Below are 20,066 nucleotides of genomic sequence, written 5' to 3' on the forward strand. Positions count from 1 at the left end.
TCCTCCACCTTTCCTGTCATGGTCGGAGGAGCCAGCTCTTGTGCCCACGACAGGCGTGCGCTACAACAGCTTGTTCTGAATGTGCACGTAAAACCCTATGACATGACATGATCCATCGCAGACGGTTCCTAGTCATACTTGCAGACATGTTCTCCGTGAACACACGCAACAGAACAAGAGAGAATATAAACGTGTCTAGCATTACGAGAAAGAACATAAATAACTTTGACTACTTTTAGAACATGTGAGGATCACGTGAGGCTGGTGAAAATCCCGTCGGTGTTGGAAGATGATCAGGCGCATAGGATTTTATGCAACAAATAGCCCAGGCGGTCAGGTCCTGGTTGAAGTTTCTAGGTGTATAAGTCGACGAGTGCGCGCTAGGCTCTCTCGCCTCTCTCTCTCTCTCTGTCTCTGTCTGTCTCTCTGTCTCTCGCTCTCACTCTATCTTTCACTCTCACCTTCACTCACTCACTCACTCTCTCTCTCTGTATCTCTCTTCCTCTGTTTCCATTTCTCTCTCTCACCTTCACTCACTCACTCTCTGTCTCTCTCCCTCACTCACTCTCCCTCCCTCACTGTCTCTATCTCTGTCTCCCTCTCTCACCTTCACTCTCTCACTCTATCTCTCACCTTCACTCACTCTCTCTCTATCTCTCTCCCTCTCTGTTTCTATCTCTCTCTCACCTTCACTCACTCTCTGTCTCTCTGTTTCTATCTCTCTCTCACCTTCACTCACTCTTTCTCTCCCTCTGTTTTTTTTTCTTTCTCTCTCTCTCTCCCTCCGTCCCTCTCCCTTACTCACTCACTCTGTCGCTCCCCTCTCTCTCTGTTTCTATCTGTCTCTCTGTCTGTCTCTCTCTCTACACACACACACACACACACACACACACACACAGAGTAAACTCTATAATATGTCAAATGTGCTGGTGCCTGCCGGTTAGTTTGAGATATCGTTACATTTGAGATAATTAACATCTAAATTCTCATGGAGAGAAAAAAAAGTAAAATCACCGTGTAAAGTAGAAAATCTTTTGTTGCGTGAAATAACAGTCAATTTCACAAATGCAAACACAATACATAATTAAATAATTAAACATGTTGAAATAATTTCTCAAAGTACATGAAATAAAGTGCATGAAATGCAAACACAATTCATAATTCAATATGTTCACAAAGTACACATACGTTTATGCGGATTCGTCAGAGCGGAAACAGTTTTACTAGGTCACATCGGTTAATACAAAAGTTTAATTGTTCAGTTTTTCCGGAAAAAGTCTGTAAGCGTTGTTTCTTTTGCAAAGTTCAATTTTCATAACAAAATCTGAACTCTTTGATAAAGCCTGGAAGTGTTCATCGGTTGTCGTAGTACATGATTCAAGAAACATTGAAAAGGTTTGGCAACACTGTTTCACTTCATCCATTGTGGGTGGGACTTTAGCTGTGGGGGGTAGATTTCATCATTCGGGATCACAATCACACGTTTCGACACAATCATTTTTATTCAGCACTGAATTTATAATGTCATCTTCTGTAGTTGGCGCACTGGTTACTACATCTTCATCGATGCTTGCATACTCTGCAACACTAACATCCAAATCGCGACACAGTTGGGCCAGTGGGGTGCAGTCGTAATCATCTTCTTCACTTTCACTCTCATTAGGGGGTGGTGGTGGTGGGGGTGGGGGGGTGGGTGGTGCTGAGTCATGTTCCCCCGAAAAAAAATAATCTTTTAAAATACCGCTTTGCAGGCGCGTGTGCAGGTGGGGGTTCGGGAATAGATCCCATCCCTCCCACTCCCTGCTCAAAGCGATTTAACTCAGTCTGTTGATTTCCCTGCTCGAACCACCTCGGTGGATCCATTCAACTGATTTTTCTCTCTCTCGTTCCAACTAGTGCACCACAACTTATCAAAGGCCGTGGTATGTACTTTCCTTGCTGCATTAGGAAAGATGTAACGGGTTTCCTCTGATGACTACGAGTCAGAATTACCAAATGTTTGACATCCAATAGCCGATGAGTAATTAATCAATGTGCTCTAGTGGTTTCGCCTGGAGATTTCAACACTCCCTCACCCCGTTTCCGATGCCCGAGGTTGAGACATAGTTCAATTGGTTTAGGTTAGATGGTCTGCCGCAAAATTAACTCATTTTGGCTATTTCTCGTTCCAGCCAGTGCTCCACAACTGGTGTAACGAAGGCCGTGGTATGTACTCTCCTGTCTGTGGTTTGGTGCATATAAAAGATCCCTTGCTGCCACGAAGTGGCGATAGCGGGTTTCCTCCCTCAATATTTGGGTGGTCCTTAATCATGTCCGACGCCATATAACCGTAAATAAAATGTGTTGAGTGCGTCGTTAAATAAAACATTTCCTTCCTTCCTTTTTGCACTCGCTGCAAGAAATCCTTAATATGTCCTTTCCCATCTATAGACAGGATGCACCAATCATGACCTTTGATATACTAGTCCATAACCATTGGTTAGGATTGTTTTTCAACCGGTCTGCAGAGGAAATAAGGGTTAAATATATGTTTGACGCCATATAACCGTAAATAAAATGTGTTGAGTGCGTCGTTAAATAAAACATGTCTTTCTTTCTTTCTATTGTGGTGTCGTTAAATAAAACAAACATTTAACGTATATTTTATATAATTTATTTACATATACATGTACATATTTACGATGTCACAGCAAACGGGTTTCTCTTTTGATATACATATAAGTATTTAACAGATAATTATTCAACCTCCACCAAGAAAATTCGAACCCGTGATCCTCTGTGCGAACGTCTGCCGCCGGATTTTATAACGAGGATTGCAGCATGATGTTTTAAACTTGCATCCAGTAACATTTAACCACTACCACCACCACACAGGCACTCGGCACACAGCATTGTGTATTGGTAAATCAATGTAATATAATTCCAGAATGGTGTACACAAATACATGTTGTGTATATTGGTAAATTATATATATTTCCACAATATTTTATTGCCATTTAAAGTGTATGTATTTACAACACAAATTTCGATCCCAACAATATAAAGTTTAAAGTTTGTTAAGTACATTTGAAAATTTTGAAACCCGCTGCATTTTTCCGTTAGTAGCAAGAATCCCTAATATATATACAGGGGCGTAGGCTGGGGGGGGGGGGGGGGGGGGGGGGGGGTTCGGACGAATTTTACCAAAATACAACAATTTTATGTATGCATACTAATCTGTGCCAAGTGCCTGTGAACCACCGGAAGAGTCTAGATCGTAGACATCGAGAGTCGTCAACTACCGCATGTCTGCTAAATATTCATGAGCAAACCGATGGATCGACATCGAGATTTTACGACATCGAGTAATGTCCTGGGCCCCGTTCCACAAAGCGATCTTAGCCCTAAGATCACCGTAACTGCATAGCTACCTTATGCACTAAGGTGATCTTAGTACTAAGATCGCTTCGTGGAACGTGGCTCCTGGTGTATATATACGTTCCCCGACAATATGCTATACCTCACTTTCGAATTGCTCCTTTGAAATCTTGTCTTTGTCCGATTCCCTAACGGGAACAATATCAATCGGGGGTGTTGTCTTCCTGGATACATATGACGTCATACTCTGTTTGCCCTTTACGGCATTGGCGTCCTTGTCTTCGCCTCTTTGACAGTGGTTCACACTTCCAGTTGTACCGGTCCTCTCCCCGTTCTGATGACGATGCTGCTGATCACGTGACGATGACGTGCTTCCGTGTCTCGGCTGGAGAACTTCAGATGTTTTCGATCCACCACTCCGTATACCCGTCTTTCCTGTCCGATGGCTATTCGCAGTTGTGTCCCTTGAATGACTTCTTTCTGTGGCATTTCTGACACCGTTGTTCTGGGCTAGAACTACGTCACCAGAGGTTGAGGATACTCTGGATTTAGACCAAGATTTGCTATTTCCTGTGGAATTACTTCGATCGTTTTCAGTCTGACTGTCCTCACTTTCTGTTTGGCTTTTAATTTCAGAATTTGTGTCCTGGTTTTGAATATCAATATTTTCGGTGTTTTCGTTTTTCTTTCCAATGTTTGCTTCTTGGTTTTTAAGATCAGTGTAATTTGCTTCTTGGTTTTTACGATCAGTGCAATTTGCTTCATGGTTTTTAATATCAATGTTTGCTTCTTGATTACTTGTATCAACATCTGCTTCCCGGTCTTTGCTATCGACGTCTGCTTTGTTTTCATTTTTAGTACCAATAGTCGCTGTATCATCACAGTTTATTTCCTGGCTTTTTCTGCCATAATTTTCTTTATCACTGTCTTTATCGCCCAAATATGTTTCCTCTGCATCCTCACTTGATGTCAGTCGTCTTTCATCAGTTCTACTTCCACTTCTCGAACCATCGCTGTCTGACGCTAATACCGCATCAGGTTTTGCCACGTTGTCTACACGACCACGTTGTTCGTCACCGTCACCGTCAGCGTCAACGTCAGCATCTTGGTGATGATGCGACCTGCACTGTGAAGGTCCTCTAACGTTCAGCTTCTCTCGTAGCTCTCGCGATATGTTCTCATTGACGTCACCGAGTGCCGCTTTGATCAGCTCCTCCGATTGGGTATCACCTGAATGGGGGGAGGGGAGAGAAGAAAGGAATGTTGTAAAAAGTTAATCTGAACGACAAAACCGTAACACATAATCTTCGCACAAATTTTAATTTGACCAATCTGTTATATTTGTATTTTTTTGCACAGTCTAATGATGTTGATCAACACTTCATTTGTCTGGGATGTCGTTAACCATTCATTCATTCATTCATTCATTCATTCGAACCGGCCTTGGTGGCGTCGTGGTTAGGCCATCGGTCCTTAACCATATGTCTGACGCCAATTACAGAAAATAAAATGTGTTGAGTCCATCGTTAACTAAAACATTTCTTTCTTTCTTTCATTCATTCGAATCTGCACAGTGTAGAGCTGAATGGGCATTTATTCATTTATTCATTCATTCATTCATTCACAAAATAGTGGTTGATTCTCTGAATCTCTATCCAGTGCCTCGTCTATAGGAGGACTGCCACTCCTGAGGAGATACTTTACTGGAGATCTCATCCCTCTTGCACCCACCGGCCTCGGTGGCGTAGTGGTTAAGCCATCGGTCTACAGGCTGGTAGGTACTGGGTTCAGATCCCAGTCGAGGCATGAGATTTTAAATCCAGATACCGACTCCAAACCCCGAGTGAGTGCTCCGCAAGGCTCAGTGGGTAGGTGTAAACCACTTGCACCGACCAGTGATCCATAACTGGTTCAACAAAGGCCATGGCTTGTGCTATCCTGCCTGTGGGAAGCGCAAATAAAAGATCCCTTGCTGCTAATCGGAAAGAGTAGCCCATGTAGTGGCGACAGCGGGTTTCCTCTCAAAATCTGTGTGGTCCTTAGCCATATGTCTGACGCCATATAACCGTAAATAAAATGTGTTGAGTGTGTCGTTAACTAAAACATTTCTTTCTTTCTTTCATTCATTCGAATCTGCACAATGTAGAGCTGAATGGGCATTTATTCATTCATTCATTCACAAAATAGTGGTTGATTCTCTGAATCTCTATCCAGTGCCTCATCTATAGGAGGACTGTCACTACTGAGGAGATCCTTTACTGGAGATGTCGTCCCTCTTGCACCCACAAAGAGGACTGCCACTCACGAGGAGATCCTTTACTGGATATTTCATCCCTCTTGCACCCACAAAGAGGACTGCCATTCCCGAGAAGATCCTTTACTGGAGATTTCATTCCTCTTGCATCCACAAAGAGGACTGCCACTCCCAATCTAGTTTATTAAATCAAAACTAGCACCGGACAGAGATCTTTAGAATAAGTACAGCTGTGATGACATGCCCTCATGAATCATTGTTATAACTGTTTAAAGTTTGATTTGTTTAACGACACCACTAGAGCACATTGATTTATTAATCATCGGTTATTGGATGTCAAACATTTGATAATTGTGACATACTGTTTTAGAGAGGAAAGTTTCTTAAGAAACCCACTACATTTGTCCAATACTAGCAAGGGGTCTTTTATATGGCATGCACCATCCCACAGACAGGATAGCACATACCACGGCTAGAACAAGAAATAGCCCATCGACGTCCCAACCCCAAGGCAGCATACATATAATCCCACTGATGTTTAAAACTACCAACACCAAATATAATAGTCCTGTAATACGATAATCACAAGATTTCCAGTCATAGGCGAACTAAAATCAGTATTTAAAGCGCATGAATTGTAACTAATATACTGAACAAAAAAAGAAACTTCCGATTTGTACATATAGTATTTGTTGTGTTAAAGAATTCATTGTGTAATGAAATAATATAGGTAGTATTAGCCTTGAGCTGTATTATCAGGATTCATGAATTTTATCGATTCTTTTTGCACTGTTAATCGTAGACAACGTGAAATTCAATTTGCACGTGCATGCATGGTTCGACATGTCCCGTGTAGTATTCGGTCGATTTGTTTTACTTGTCTTACTGATATTGTTGTCAAGTGAACGAAAACGCTTCAAAATTTGTAAAACATTTACGTTTTTTTACATTGTAGCATTTTTAGTATGCCAAGAATACCCAACAATTTACGCGAACGGGCGATTGGCATGCTTGATGCTGGCATGTCGACAGAAGACGTTGCAAGGCATGTTGGGAGTTCTAGTTGAGCGATACGAAATCTTCGCGTAAGATTTCGAACGATAGGAAGCACCAACGACTTGCCACGTCGTGGACGTCCGCGTGTTACAAAGCGTGGTCAAGACCGCTATATCATGAACACGCATTTGCGCAATCGATTCCAAACTGCCACTGCTACTGCTGCTAACACACCTGGGCTTCATAATAACCGAATCAGTGGGCACTGTTCGTAATCGTCTGCGGGAGAACGGTTTACATGTACGACGTCCTTACGTCGGATGCGTTTAACGCAACGTCATCGTCTAAATCGTCTTAATTGGGCACGTGTACACACTCGTTGGATACGGCGACGCTGGAATACCGTTCTTTTTTCGGATGAATCCAGATTTTCTTTACAACGTGGTGATGGCAGGCTGCGCGTCTACCGTAGGAGAAATGAACACTATGCTGACTGTTGTGTTCTTGAATGAGATCGTTTCGGGGGTGGGGGTTGTGTCATGGTCTGGGCAGCCATTGCCCATGGTTATCGTTCACCACTAGTCGTCATTGATGGCAATTTAAATGCTCAACGTTACCGCGATGACATTCTCGCTCATCACGTCATTCCTCTGTTCCATAACAACGCCAACATCTCGATTTTTCAGCATGATAATGCCACCTCTCATACAACTAGAGACACTGTAAATTTTCTTAGGACAAATAACATTGATTTCATTGATGACTGGCCCGCTAAAAGTCCTGATCTCAACCCCATCGAGCATGTCTGGGATAGTCTGGACAGACGATTGAGGCGTCGTCCCAACCCACCCGCTAACGTCAACGAACTTCGTCAAGCGCTCATTCAGGAATGGAACAATATTCCACAGGCAGAAATCAACACTTTAGTCAATTCTATGCGCCTGCGATGCACTGCAGTGGTCAATTCAAGAGGTGGTCATACCCGTTATTAAGTGGGTGTTTTTTTTTTAACCCCTACCACACTTGGTCAAAATTTCTCCCAGTTTCTGTTAACCTATGGCCATGATTTTTGCACCAAACGATGCATCATGGAACACTCTTTAAACGCATATATAACAATTATTCCCCAGGTTTGTTTTCAACAAGTTATGTTCAAGCAAAGTTAGCGGAAGTTTCTTATTTTGTTCAGTATATATGACACATGCATTCAAATATGTAAGATATGAGTTATATTTACCTTGAAGTCTAGCCAAATCCAGCGCCCGTTCAAACGTGGCATGTGCAACTTCATACTGTTCTAATTTAACTGAAAAAAACACAAAAAAAACAAACATATTATATGATTTTCCACAAAGGGTCGTATTTCCATGTTACCAGTTTTGGCACATCGCAGGCGCAGACCGGTTAAATAATTGATTATACAGTTTTTTTACACATCCGTTGGTGAGAAATAAATAAAGTTCGTTTTGTTTAAGGACACCACTAGAGCACATTGATTTATTAATCATCGGCTATTGGATGTCAAACATAAGTCATTTTGATAGTCATAGAGATGAAAATCGCTACTGTTTTTTTCCCCATAAGTAGCAAGGGATCTTTTATATGCACCATCCCACAGACAGGATAGCTCATACCACGGCCTTTGATATGCCAGTCGTGGTTCACTGGCTAGAGCGAGAAATCCGTTGGTGAGAACACCATGCCTTGTTTTTGATAACGCATGGTTGTTAACAATTTCAAGACATACGACTGGCTGCTCCTAAGTGATGACCAGGTCACCACTGCCATACATCCAATGACAACCATAGGTCTGTGACGCGTAAGATACCTACAAGTGCAATGGATGTAAATAAACTTTAGTCGAAAAAAATGTTAAAATTTGCTTAAAATCTGGTTTTTGAGAATATGTAACAAATAGAATAATACATTCGTGACCGTTAGATACCATTCATCTTACAACTCGTTGTTTAAAAACGTATCAAACTCGCTTTCACTCGTTAGATACATTTTAAAACAACTCGTTGTGAGATAAATGGTATCTAACGGCCACTCATGTATTATTCTCAATATCAGTACCAGTATTTCACATAAAAAATATAAAAACACCCAGTCCTAACATTAAATTAAATATCGGAGATATGGAAGTGTAACTAATGATATTGGTGATGTAGAGGGTTGTGTCGAACGTATACTTATGTAAGTTTGAATTTATTATAATAATTTAACTGTACTACATTGTTTAAAGCACGATTTAATAATTATAAACGATTATGAAAATAATAAACTAAATTTAAAAAAATGAAAGTAACCAAAATTCGGAGACCTATACCTTTTATATCACATGGGAAATATGACTTGACACATCTGTAATTGTTGTTTTACGTCATACTTTAAAACATTAATTTTTCCTCAGTTTTCAAACACGTATGTTGTAATTTTGCACTCTTACGTGTATTAACAATTTCAAGACATACGACTGGCTGCTCCTTGGTGATGACCAGGTCACCAATGTCATACGTCCAATAAAAAAACAGCACGGTGGAAATCGATTACACTGTGACGTATAGTTAACCTGGCAACCATGTATCTGTGACGCGTAAGGCAGCTACAAGTGCAAAGGGTTGTAAATAAATTTTAGTCGATAAAGATGTTAAAATTTGCTTAAAACCTGGTTTTTATGGATATGTAAGAAATAGAATACCTGTAATACATGAGTGTCCGTTAGATACCATTTATCTCACAACTCGTTGTTTAAAATGGTTATCAAACTCGCTTTCGCTCGTTAGATATATTTTAAAACAACTCGTTGTTTTAACGGCCACTCGTGTATTATTCTCTACAACAATAATTTTTCCCTAGGTTTTCAGACACGTACGTTCGTGATTTTGCATTACCTCCTAGGTCGACATTAATAATTATTTTTCTTCAGTTTTCAAACATGTTCGTGACCAGTCCATACCAACATTTCATAATTATGTAAATTTATATTTTAGTATTCTAATATATGTTAATATATTCCTTTAAACGGTGTCAATTGATCGACTGCTAACCTTGGGCTACTGCGAGCAAAACACACGACTGCAGTTGGTACAGTGTATTATCAGCTTCAAACGCGGCGTCCAGGGACTTGTTTGCACATGCGCAGGTGTGCTGGAATTGATTGAGGCACAGGAAACAGTTCCCGATTTCATGGAAGAGCCATGCCAACTCAACTGGCTGTGTCGCCAGTTTGGTTTTCCGTGCAAATCTGGATTAAAGAGCAGAATTATTATTATTAGGTTCAATGATAGCAAATAACAATGAAATAAAATTAGAATATAGTAAAGTAAACGTAAAGAGCAAAGTCAAGTGAAATTGTGTGATGTGGCGAAAAAGTTAAAGTGAAAGTAAAAAAACGTAATGTAAAATTCATGTTCAGTTTAAAAGTGAAATAAAGTAATGTCCAGTAAGGACAGTGTAGTAAATTAAGTAAACTAAAAAGTAAAGTAAAGTGAAGCAAACCAAAGTGTATGAAAGTATATTCTATATATTTACCTTAAACGAACTTATAGCCACATACCCGTATTACATGCATACATACATATATATACACAATGAAACCCCTCTAACCCGGAAACACTCGGGACCAAGTAAAATGTCCGGTGTTAAGAGGTATCCGGTTTAGAGAGGTTTTTAAAAAAGGGCCACAAATAATGTCTGGTTTTCGGGGAATTCCGGTTTACACAGGGTCCGGTTTTGAGAGGTTTCTCTCTCTCTCTCTCTCCCCCTCTCTCTCTCTCTCTCTCTCTCTCTCTCTCTCTCTCTATACAAATATATATATATATATATATATATATAATTATATATATAGTGAAACCTCTTAAGATCGGACCCTCTGTATACCGGAATTCACTCAAAACAGGACGTTTTACAGTCCCTGTTTAAAAACCATGACCTCTCTAAACCAGATCCCTCTTAAAACCGAACATTTGTATCTGTCCAAGCTGCCCGTATTATGTATTTAAGAAATGTATTTTCTAACTGCACTATATTTCTCGGCGGAGCGTGACAACACAAATGTACGTGACCTGTCTCAGTGACATGTATACTTACGCTCCTAATGCTTTGTTGTACTGCTTCTTCAGAAAGTACGCTCGGCCCAGGTTACCCAGGGCTCGAGATATTGGCTCATCGAGTTTACTGAAACAGGAAGAAAGAAAGACGTTTTTATCTAACGACGCACTCAACACATTTTATTTACGGTTATATGGCGTCAAACAGATGGTTAAGGACCACACAGATAATGAGAGAGGAAACCCACTGTCGCCACTTCATGGGCTACTCTTTTCGATTAGCAGCAAGGAATCTTTTATGTGCACCATCCCACAGACAGGGTAGTACATACCACGGCCTCTGATATACCAGTCGTGGTGCATTGGCTGGAACGAGAAATAGTCCAATGGGCCCACCGACAGGGATCGATCCCAGACCAACCGCGCATCGAGCGAGCACTGTACCTCTGCGCTAAATCCCGCACCCTTACTGACAAAAAGACACGTGGTAAAACAATAATCATTGCTGCATTCACTGGCGTACATAGGCGTACGGGCTCCCATTTTTATAAGGGGACAGGCTGGGTTTTGCCCCAAATTAAACGAAAATGCTCGCATGTGGACAACAACATGTATTCATATTAGCATTACTATCAAACAGCTATATAGGGTTGCAGATGAATCATTACGCTTTTCTTTTTTTCTTTTTTTACACAGATTACAACTAATTTTGAGGGCAGAATGATGGAAATACATGGTAAAAAGGTATCAGGTTAGCACATTTTACTCAGTTCCCCCCCCCCCCCCCCGCCTCCCTCCTTCCCTTCTCGTCTCCAACGCTTAGGCTGGCATAGCCAGGATTTTATATTAGGGGGAGGGGCAACCCACACTATGTATGAGGTACAAGATTTATACAGCATCACAGAGAATGATAGGTGGGGTGGGGGTGTTTTTTAAAAGTATTTACTGCATCAACAAAATTTCACATGCTATTATAACTTCGTACAACCAATATTTCCATTCATGCGTAGTGACAACATAACTCAACTAATCGATTGATCGGTTGGTCGATCAGTCGATGTATCAATATCAAATTAACAGCTTTTATTTTAAAACTTACATTTTTAAAAGAAAAACATTTAAATAAATTGTATACATTATTTGAAGAAAAACCCCAACAACAACACTTTAAAATTAAATATTTACAAACATAAAAATAAATGGATTGAACACACGTCACACCAAACCAAATCCCACCATATTAACGAAAGTACTAATTACTTGAATAGACCTCTTTCGCATTCCTATTGCGCATGCGCGCGAAGAGTGACGTCCCTTGCCTAATTAGACAGATTCCAAGCTGAAAACAAATTGGGGGCCATAACGACAGTTGTCATGAGCGTCGTGAGTAGCTTCGTAACAGCTAAAACGAAATCCCGACAAAAATCCAGAATGTAGTTATCTGTCTGATGCTTTATAAATATTTAAATCACGTTAAATACAATAAATATCTGCATACATACATACACGCGCGCGAGCACGCACACGCACGCACACACACACACACACACACACACACACACACACACACATTATCATTTCAGCCCATATCCGATATTTATTGTATACGAATCAGAACCGATGGCGTTAACAACAAAATAATAAAAAAATCGTGATAAGCAATAATACGCAAACGTCTCCAATAAGTATTTGTTGAATGTTTATAGAAGTTTTGGGTTCCTATTGATACAATAATTAATAATTGAGCTAATTCACGTTCCTATTGTGTGGCTCTGCCATTGTCAATGCCCCTCAATTTTTACGAGATCTCGCGTCAGTTCACGACTAGCGTCCACCAGTTGCCCCTCTACGCGCACATGCGCAGTGGAATGTGAAAGAGGTCTATTGTGTTATTTTCCATAGCCCAATAATTACATAAACGTTAGAAAAACATTAGAAAAACAGCTGTTGTTCCCCATATTCCAAAGCGAAATCATTATATTTATTATATAACATTTAGTGAAATATCTTAAAATATCAGTGAAATTCAAGTGTTATCAGTCACTCAGTGATGATAACACATTTTAGAGTAGAAATTTCATTATTTCACTCTAAAATGTGTTATCTTCACTATAAGAAAGCCGAAACTATTTTGCTGCTGGCATTTTAAAACTAAAAGTAAATTGCAAGCGCGACTCGTAAGATATGATTGCAAACTTCAATCGATGAGATATAAATCATATTTTACAAAAAACATGAAATATCCTCTATGTATTACAGAAATCAGCATGGGGAAACAGTAGGATTTCCATTATATACTCTTCAAAAAAAAGTAGGACCTGAAATATTAATGTTTTGACCATAGACATCCTAGTAAAGAACGTTCAGGTCTGTTTGCCAAACACCGAAACACATTCCATAGTTTGCACGTGCATCACACAGTTGCCCCGTACACGTGCGTGGGGTGTCATTCTCGATTTTGACAATTTCCAGGAAGGTCGATTAATCACCGTGGAACATTATTTTTATCAATCTTTTCCATTCTGTTGATCATACAGTTGTTATTGTTTTGTTTTTAGTCATTTTTATTGTTTGAATTTGCGATTTACTGATTTTAATCAACTTTCAAATTTCACTTCTAACCCCAATCGTCCTTCAAGATCTTTGGTGGTCATATAACCTACTGTAATATTGAACTATCGGTTGTAATGTTTGCCCAATTAATTCACTATTATCATATAACCATTCCCCACAGCTAACATACCTTACTATTTTGGCAATTGTAAATTCTTACTAGACTTCCCCTGCTTTTTTTGAAGAGTATAGTTTCAACCTGTGAAAATAAAGTTTAGTTTATCTGGATAAATCCTGTCCTGAACGGAGGAGTCGGCCGAGGTCGGCACCTGCGCCCTTGACAGGCGTGCGCTACAACAGATTGCTCTGAATGCGCACGTAAAACCCTATGACCTGACCTGACACCACTAGAGCACGTTGATTAATCAATCATCGGCTATTGGATGTCAAACATGCGGTAACTCATTCTAAAGCCTCGATCGCACTGTCAAGGATCGTCTGGCCGGATTCACGACGGATGAAAACCTCACGGATGACTCCGGATAGTAGTCTATCCGCGATCCCTTACGGATGCACCACGGTTTAACTACGGTTTTCAACGGATAAACCAAGGCAAGGATTATTAAGGATAGGGTTAGTTCACAACGGGGAGCGCTACGGGTCGCTACGGATCGCTAAGGATCGGTACAATTTAGTACGGACCACAACGGATTGTCACGAATGATGCCGGCTCGTATCCGTGGCTAACCCGGCGTCCTGATCCTTGACAATGTGACCGGGCCTTTAGAGAGGAAGCACGCTACATTTTTCGATTAGTAGTAAGGGATATTTTATATGCACTTTCCCATAGACAGGAAAGCACATACCACGGCCATTGACCAGTTGTGGTGCACTGGTTGGAACGAGAAAAAAAAAATTAGTTGAATGGTTCCATCGAGGTGGTTCGACCCTGCGACGCAAGCACCTCAAACTAGCACTCAATCGACTGAGCTAAATCCTACACGGGCCCTGGATAACGTTACAATAGATAAAACAAGAGTATGTGACGCTGAAATGGGGGAAATGTTTTGTTTATTTAACGACGCACTCAACACATTTTATTAACGGTTATATGGCGTCAGACATATGGTTAAGGACCACACAGATATTGAGAGAGGAAACCCGCTGTCGCCACTTCATGGGCTACTCTTTGCGATTAGCAGCAAGGGATCTTTTATATGCACCATCCCACAGACAGGGTAGTACATACCACGGCCTTTGATATACCAGTCGTGGTGCACTGGCTGGAACGAGAAATAGCTCAGTGGACCCACCGACGGGGATCGATCCCAGACCGACCGCGCATCGAGCGGGCGCTTTACCACTGGGCTACGTCCCGCCCCCTGAAACGGGGGGGGGGGGGGGGGGGGGATATACTATCTAAAAATAGACTGGAGCTCATCTCTATAACAGTTACCTCTCTAAAGTACGTGCGGGGTTTTTTTTCTTAGAATACATTTCGTGGATTACAAACACCAGGATGACCATAAACACTTCAGCTATACAGTAATGTATATTCTAAACAATAAAATATAAGTAATATCTGAATGCAATTGTGAAAAGAGGCTCCACTCGTGAAACATACGCCGTAATGTTTAAAAACTAGAGTCCGCCACTTTAACATACATTCCTGAAAACACAACAACAGTTCACTCGCAGAAAAGCAACATGTAGGTTAAAAGTATATTTATTTACCCGTTTATCATTTTATGAAGCTATCTTTGTGCTAAGATCACCTTAAGTGCATATCTACCTTATGAACTTAAGATGATCTTACACTAAGATTGCTTCGTAAAACGGGGCCCTGGGCTGTTAAAATAGATAGCATAATATTTATAGTTACATAATATAATGCATACGCTTCATAAGTCTGCACTCATGTTAATGAAAAACAAACCTTGGAATTCCTGAAGATTTTTGACTGAAAGTAAATGTATGTAACATATCTATAAAACACTGAGAAATTGGACATTAGTTTATCCTATTTTCGATGTAGTATTGAAGTGCCAATATCACAACTGATATTTGCATGTTGTAACATATTTGAATCACGTAAATAACATGTATCCCCACCCCACTCCCTCTCTCTCCCCCTCTCTCTCCCTCTCTCACTCCCCCTCTCTGTCTCTCTCACCCCTTTCTCTCCCTGTCTCTTTCACACACACCCTCTCTCTCTGTCTCTATCACCCTCTCTCTGTCTGTCTGTCTCTCCCTCCTCTGTCTATCTCTTCCTCCTCCTCTCTCTCCTTCTCTCTCCCCAACATCTGTCTTTCTTTCGCTCTTCCTCCCCTCCTCTCTCTATATATATATCTCTCTCTGTGTCTATGTGTCTCTCTCTCTCTCTGTCTGGCTCTTCCTTCTCTCTCTGTCTCTGTCTCTCTTTCTCTCTCTCTTTCTCTCTCTCTCTGTCTCTCTCTCTCTCTCTTTCTCTCTCTCTCTCTCTCTCTCTCTCTCTGTCTCTCTCTCTCTCTCTCTGTCTCTCTCTCTCTCTCCCCCTCTCTCTCCCCCTCTCACTCCCCCTCTCTGTCTCTCTCACCCCTTTCTCTCCCTGTCTCTTTCACACACACCCTCTCTCTCTGTCTCTATCACCCTCTCTCTGTCTGTCTGTCTCTCCCTCCTCTGTCTATCTCTTCCTCCTCCTCTCTCTCCTTCTCTCTCCCCAACATCTGTCTTTCTTTCGCTCTTCCTCCCCTCCTCTCTCTCTATATATATCTCTCTCTGTGTCTATGTGTCTCTCTCTCTCTGTCTGGCTCTTCCTTCTCTCTCTCTCTCTCTCTCTCTCTCTCTCTCTCTCTCTCTCTCTCTCTCTCTGTAGCTTCCTCCTCTTTCTCCTCCCTCCACCATGTTTCTGTTTCGTTCTTCCTCCTCCTCACCTCTCTCTCTCTCTCTCTCTCTCTCTCTCTCTCTCTCTCTCTCTGTCGCTTCCTCCTCTTTCTCCTCCCTCCACCATGTTTCTCTTTCGTTCTTCCTCCTCCTCACCTCTCTCTCTCTCTCTCTCTCTCTCTCTCTGTCTGGCTCTTCATTCTTCTCTGCTGTCTACTGTTCGTCTCCCTCTCTCTCTCTCCCTCCCCCCTATATCTATTTGTCTCTTCGCTCTCTCTCTCTGTCTCCTCCGCCCTCTCTGTCTCTGCTCTCTCTCTCTTCCAATCTCTCTCGCTCTCTCTCTCTGTCTCTCTCTCTCTCTCTCTCCTTCTCTCTGTCGCTTCCTCCTCTTTCTCCCCTCTCTCCACCATGTTTCTCTTTCGTTTTCCTCCTCCTCACCTCTATCTCTCTCTCTCTGTCTGTCTGTCTCTCTCTCTCTCTCTGTCTCTCTCTCTGTCTCTCTCTGTCTGTCTGTCTGTCTGTCTGTCTCTCCTCTCTCTTTCTCTCTCTCTCTCTCTCTCTCTCTGCTCTCTCTCTCTCTCTCTCTCTCTCACACTCCCCCTCTCTGTACGACTATAATTGGTCTATTCGATTTTTGTATTTTAAATCTTGCTATTGTTTCTTTTTATTATAATATTTATTTTCTTTCGTATTATCATATTATTATTAAATCTAAGGCATGGTCGTACCAGTCTTCTCCGATTTCGAGATCCTTTTCGTGATGTCTGATCGCCTCGTCATACTCGCGTTCTTCTAAGAGAGAATTGCCCAGGTAACTATGAATTCTCGCCACCAAGTCTCGCTTGTCAGAGATTTCCTCATCGCCGTATTTTTCCACAGTTTGCAGACACACTGTTGATCTTCTAATGCATTCTTCGTGTTCTTCTTTATCAAATGCTGTCCATAAACAAACAAAAAATCATTTAGTATGACATCAGGCCTAAGTTCAAACAGCCAGTGTTTTTGCTAAACGTTTGTAAACTATTTTGACTGGTTCCCGGAGTGGTCGTTTGGTTTATTGTGTAGCGTAAAAACCAGGCCGGTAGCAAACGTTAGAGACAAACAGTTGGCTGGACTTGCCCCAGCAACATCGTTTTGTACATTATATCTTAATACTATGTAACAACATCTCTATAACTGTTTTAGTTTTTTAAATCACAGATCTGTTAACGGTCTTCTACCTACTTGTTAGTTTTAGTAAGATTGTTTTTGTGCAGACTGGGTCATTTGGGGAAAGCACAATTAATAGTTTGATTTCCAAGGTGTCTGATTTTGCCAGTTTGCGCAATAGTGCACGGAGATATGAAAGAAAGAGTCCAATATGTGCTTGTTTCATGCGAAATGCTTTAAACCAAGACTCGTGCTTATAAAACTTTAATCTAGGCTTAATCTCTAATGACGTCACTTGCATATAATATGTATGGCGTTGCCATGACGTTAAAGACGCAGTCTCGAATCTAGATCTCACTGCACAGATGACATTTGCCATTGAAACCCATGTTAAATTGCCCAACTTCAAATGAAGATTGCCAATAGAACGGGTTCTCGATGGCACTAACAACATACACCATTGCGAACATACATTATATAAGCATTTATTTTCACTCCAAAATTGAGAACATTTCCGTCTCAGTTTTTTCCTATAAGACCGCATCTGGCTGTCGTACCGGTCCGAACAGGTGGTTCATTAACCGATTCACTCCGGCTGTCTCTTGCTCTGTACACCCATGTCCCAAAAGGTCGATGCACAATATTACAAAATAACATGGGTAAAATACAGCCAGAAGGCTTACCATTAAACATACATATTGTTTTAATTATTCACCATTTCCTAGAAGTGAATATGTGAACCATAACGTGTCAAAATTAGGAACTATAGTGGACCGTGATCAATCAACTCTCACCCGGAAGTGATCTGTGTAGTGAGACCCTAGACTAACACTTTTATAAGCAAGGGGCCTGATAACTTTACTATTCACTGGCGTAGCAAGGGTGGGGTGGTGGTGGTGGCGGTGGGGGGTCTTGGCCCTCACACCTCTTTTTTTTCCCAACCACTTTTTATATTTTCCTTTCGACCGATAACACGACTCTAAGGCAGTGGTTGCCCCCTCCCCCTCCCCACTGTCCCACTGTCCCACTAATACGCCAATGCTGTTATAAGAACAATTAATAGACCTGTGTACACAGTAGGGTCTCCACGGGTACTCGAGTACTAGGCCACGGGCCGAGTCTAGCAAGAGTCGAGTCCGTTCACAGGACTCGAGCACCCGTACAAGTGAGACAATCATTGTAGAGCATTAAATTCAGCAGTAACCAATCAGGAATACAAGTTACACAATAATTATATGATCATGTGTTAGTTTCTCTTTTTAATCTGATCGTCCGTCCGTCACAATTATTCTGAACGTATCAACAGGTTTATAAATGCAATTTAATGACATCATTTGACATTCATGTTCAGCGCTGGAATTAAGATGCACAATGCTATTTTACTTTATTCCGTGGTCTCATTGTCAATCTAGTGTAAGTGTCGGGTACCTCGGCGTCGCAGGTTGAGTTTTGGATCGCGGCAAAGCCCTATTAAATGTACAAGTTACAGTCACTTTAGCACAAATTAAATATATGAAAGTGTCGCATGCAGTTTTAATATAAATAAATAAATAAATGGAAATTATAAATAATCCTTCATAGGCACGCATGCGCTGGCAATAGGGTACAGCACTTAATCACAAGCACCGCCGATTATTGTAACACATTCCTTCCTGATGTCCTTCCAGCTGTCCTGTTCAAATAGACAAGGATCCGAATCTTCATCCACTTCCCCCTCGTCCCAATCTGTGGCATGAGACCGGCTCTTCGAACTACCTCCGACACTCACTTCTCATACTCCCGTGCCCCACCCCACCACAGCAGTTCTCTTGCACCGGGCGTCCCCGGGCTGTCTGGCACGTACTGCTCCTGAAGACGAAATTGATGCTTTCAGGATTTGTCCTCGTCTGATCTCCCCGCGACCATCTTGTCCTGTCACCGTTCCCTCACGTGACGTCATCCGCCGCGCTACCCTCTGGCGATTCCAGATTTCGGCCCCCCCATGAATACTCGCTTACCTCTCCTTGCCCGAGAACTACTTCTCAATCGCTGGTGGAGGTGAGAAGGGTGAGGCGCTCTTCCTCGCGTGGTTGCTCGCCCGCTAGCTGATGATGTACTTCTGGAGACAGGGGCGGTGACGGACCGGGGTGGGCGACGGGTTGTAAGCTTTCTGCCGCTCCAGTATAAGATTCTCTCGTACAGATAAGCCAAGGCCCGTCTTTTGCCAGCGACCGGACGCCAGTCTTAAACAGTGTGTTTGGTTTTTATCTGTTGTGCAATAAATCGAAATATGCATGTTAATATATGAATCTGTTCCTTCCATCTGTCTTGTGTAAACCGGCTATCCAATTGATCCAGTAATCAATACACCATCCATCCATATGCCCACTTCGTGCCATGGCATTCATATCATTCATGTTGAACAATTCATCCTCCAGCAATCTATTCATCCAAGACATACAGACATCATCCATTCACTCATTGACTCATCCAGCCCTCAATTCCATCCATCCCCTTTATAATTTATTCCATATATCCATGCATCCATTATTCCATCTACCCATGCATCTATTCAAAACTCACCCATCAAACAATCAACCCATACACCAACCCACGGACAATCCCACCCATTCATCAATCCATCCCATCAATCCCATCTATCCATCTGGTCCATTACCATCCTTCCATCCATCCCATCCATCCATCAATTCCTCCAACCCATCAATCCCTCCTCTCATCCATCCATCCACCCTTCCTTCCTTGCCTTCATCCATCCATCCAATCCATCCTGTTCATTCCTACACCATCCACTCCACTCTTACAAGTTGAGTTAAACAGTCCCCTTTTGGGCGTGAAACGATAAC

At 41.7% G+C, this 20,066-nt stretch overlaps 1 protein-coding gene across 1 annotated transcript; it reads right to left on the reverse strand.

Annotated features, from left to right (window-relative positions):
• Positions 1-2,637: 2,637 nt before the first annotated feature.
• On the reverse strand, positions 2,638-19,162 carry LOC121385550 (clumping factor A-like). Its single transcript, XM_041516265.1, has 7 exons — positions 19,009-19,162; positions 16,803-17,010; positions 15,149-15,172; positions 10,700-10,786; positions 9,658-9,854; positions 7,845-7,913; positions 2,638-4,587 (listed from the first exon to the last, which is right to left on the reverse strand). The coding sequence occupies exons 1-7, from the start codon at positions 19,160-19,162 to the stop codon at positions 3,494-3,496; spliced, it is 1,833 nt and encodes a 610-aa protein (XP_041372199.1). The 3' UTR covers positions 2,638-3,493.
• Between the last annotated feature and the right edge of the window lie 904 nt (positions 19,163-20,066).

This window comes from Gigantopelta aegis, chromosome 11 (assembly GCF_016097555.1).
Source record: "Gigantopelta aegis isolate Gae_Host chromosome 11, Gae_host_genome, whole genome shotgun sequence".
Taxonomy (NCBI): Eukaryota; Metazoa; Mollusca; class Gastropoda; order Neomphalida; family Peltospiridae; genus Gigantopelta; species Gigantopelta aegis.

Excerpts from the sequence above, each read along its gene's own strand:
- LOC121385550 (XM_041516265.1), bottom strand. The coding sequence starts at position 19,162 with ATGACGTCACGTGAGGGAACGGTGACAGGACAAGATGGTCGCGGGGAG. Across the intron at positions 10,787-15,148 it reads AAATCTTCAGGAATTCCAAG|TAAACTCGATGAGCCAATAT; the intron begins GTTTGTTTTTCA and ends TTCCTGTTTCAG. Across the intron at positions 4,588-7,844 it reads GGATTTGGCTAGACTTCAAG|GTGATACCCAATCGGAGGAG; the intron begins GTAAATATAACT and ends CCCCCCATTCAG.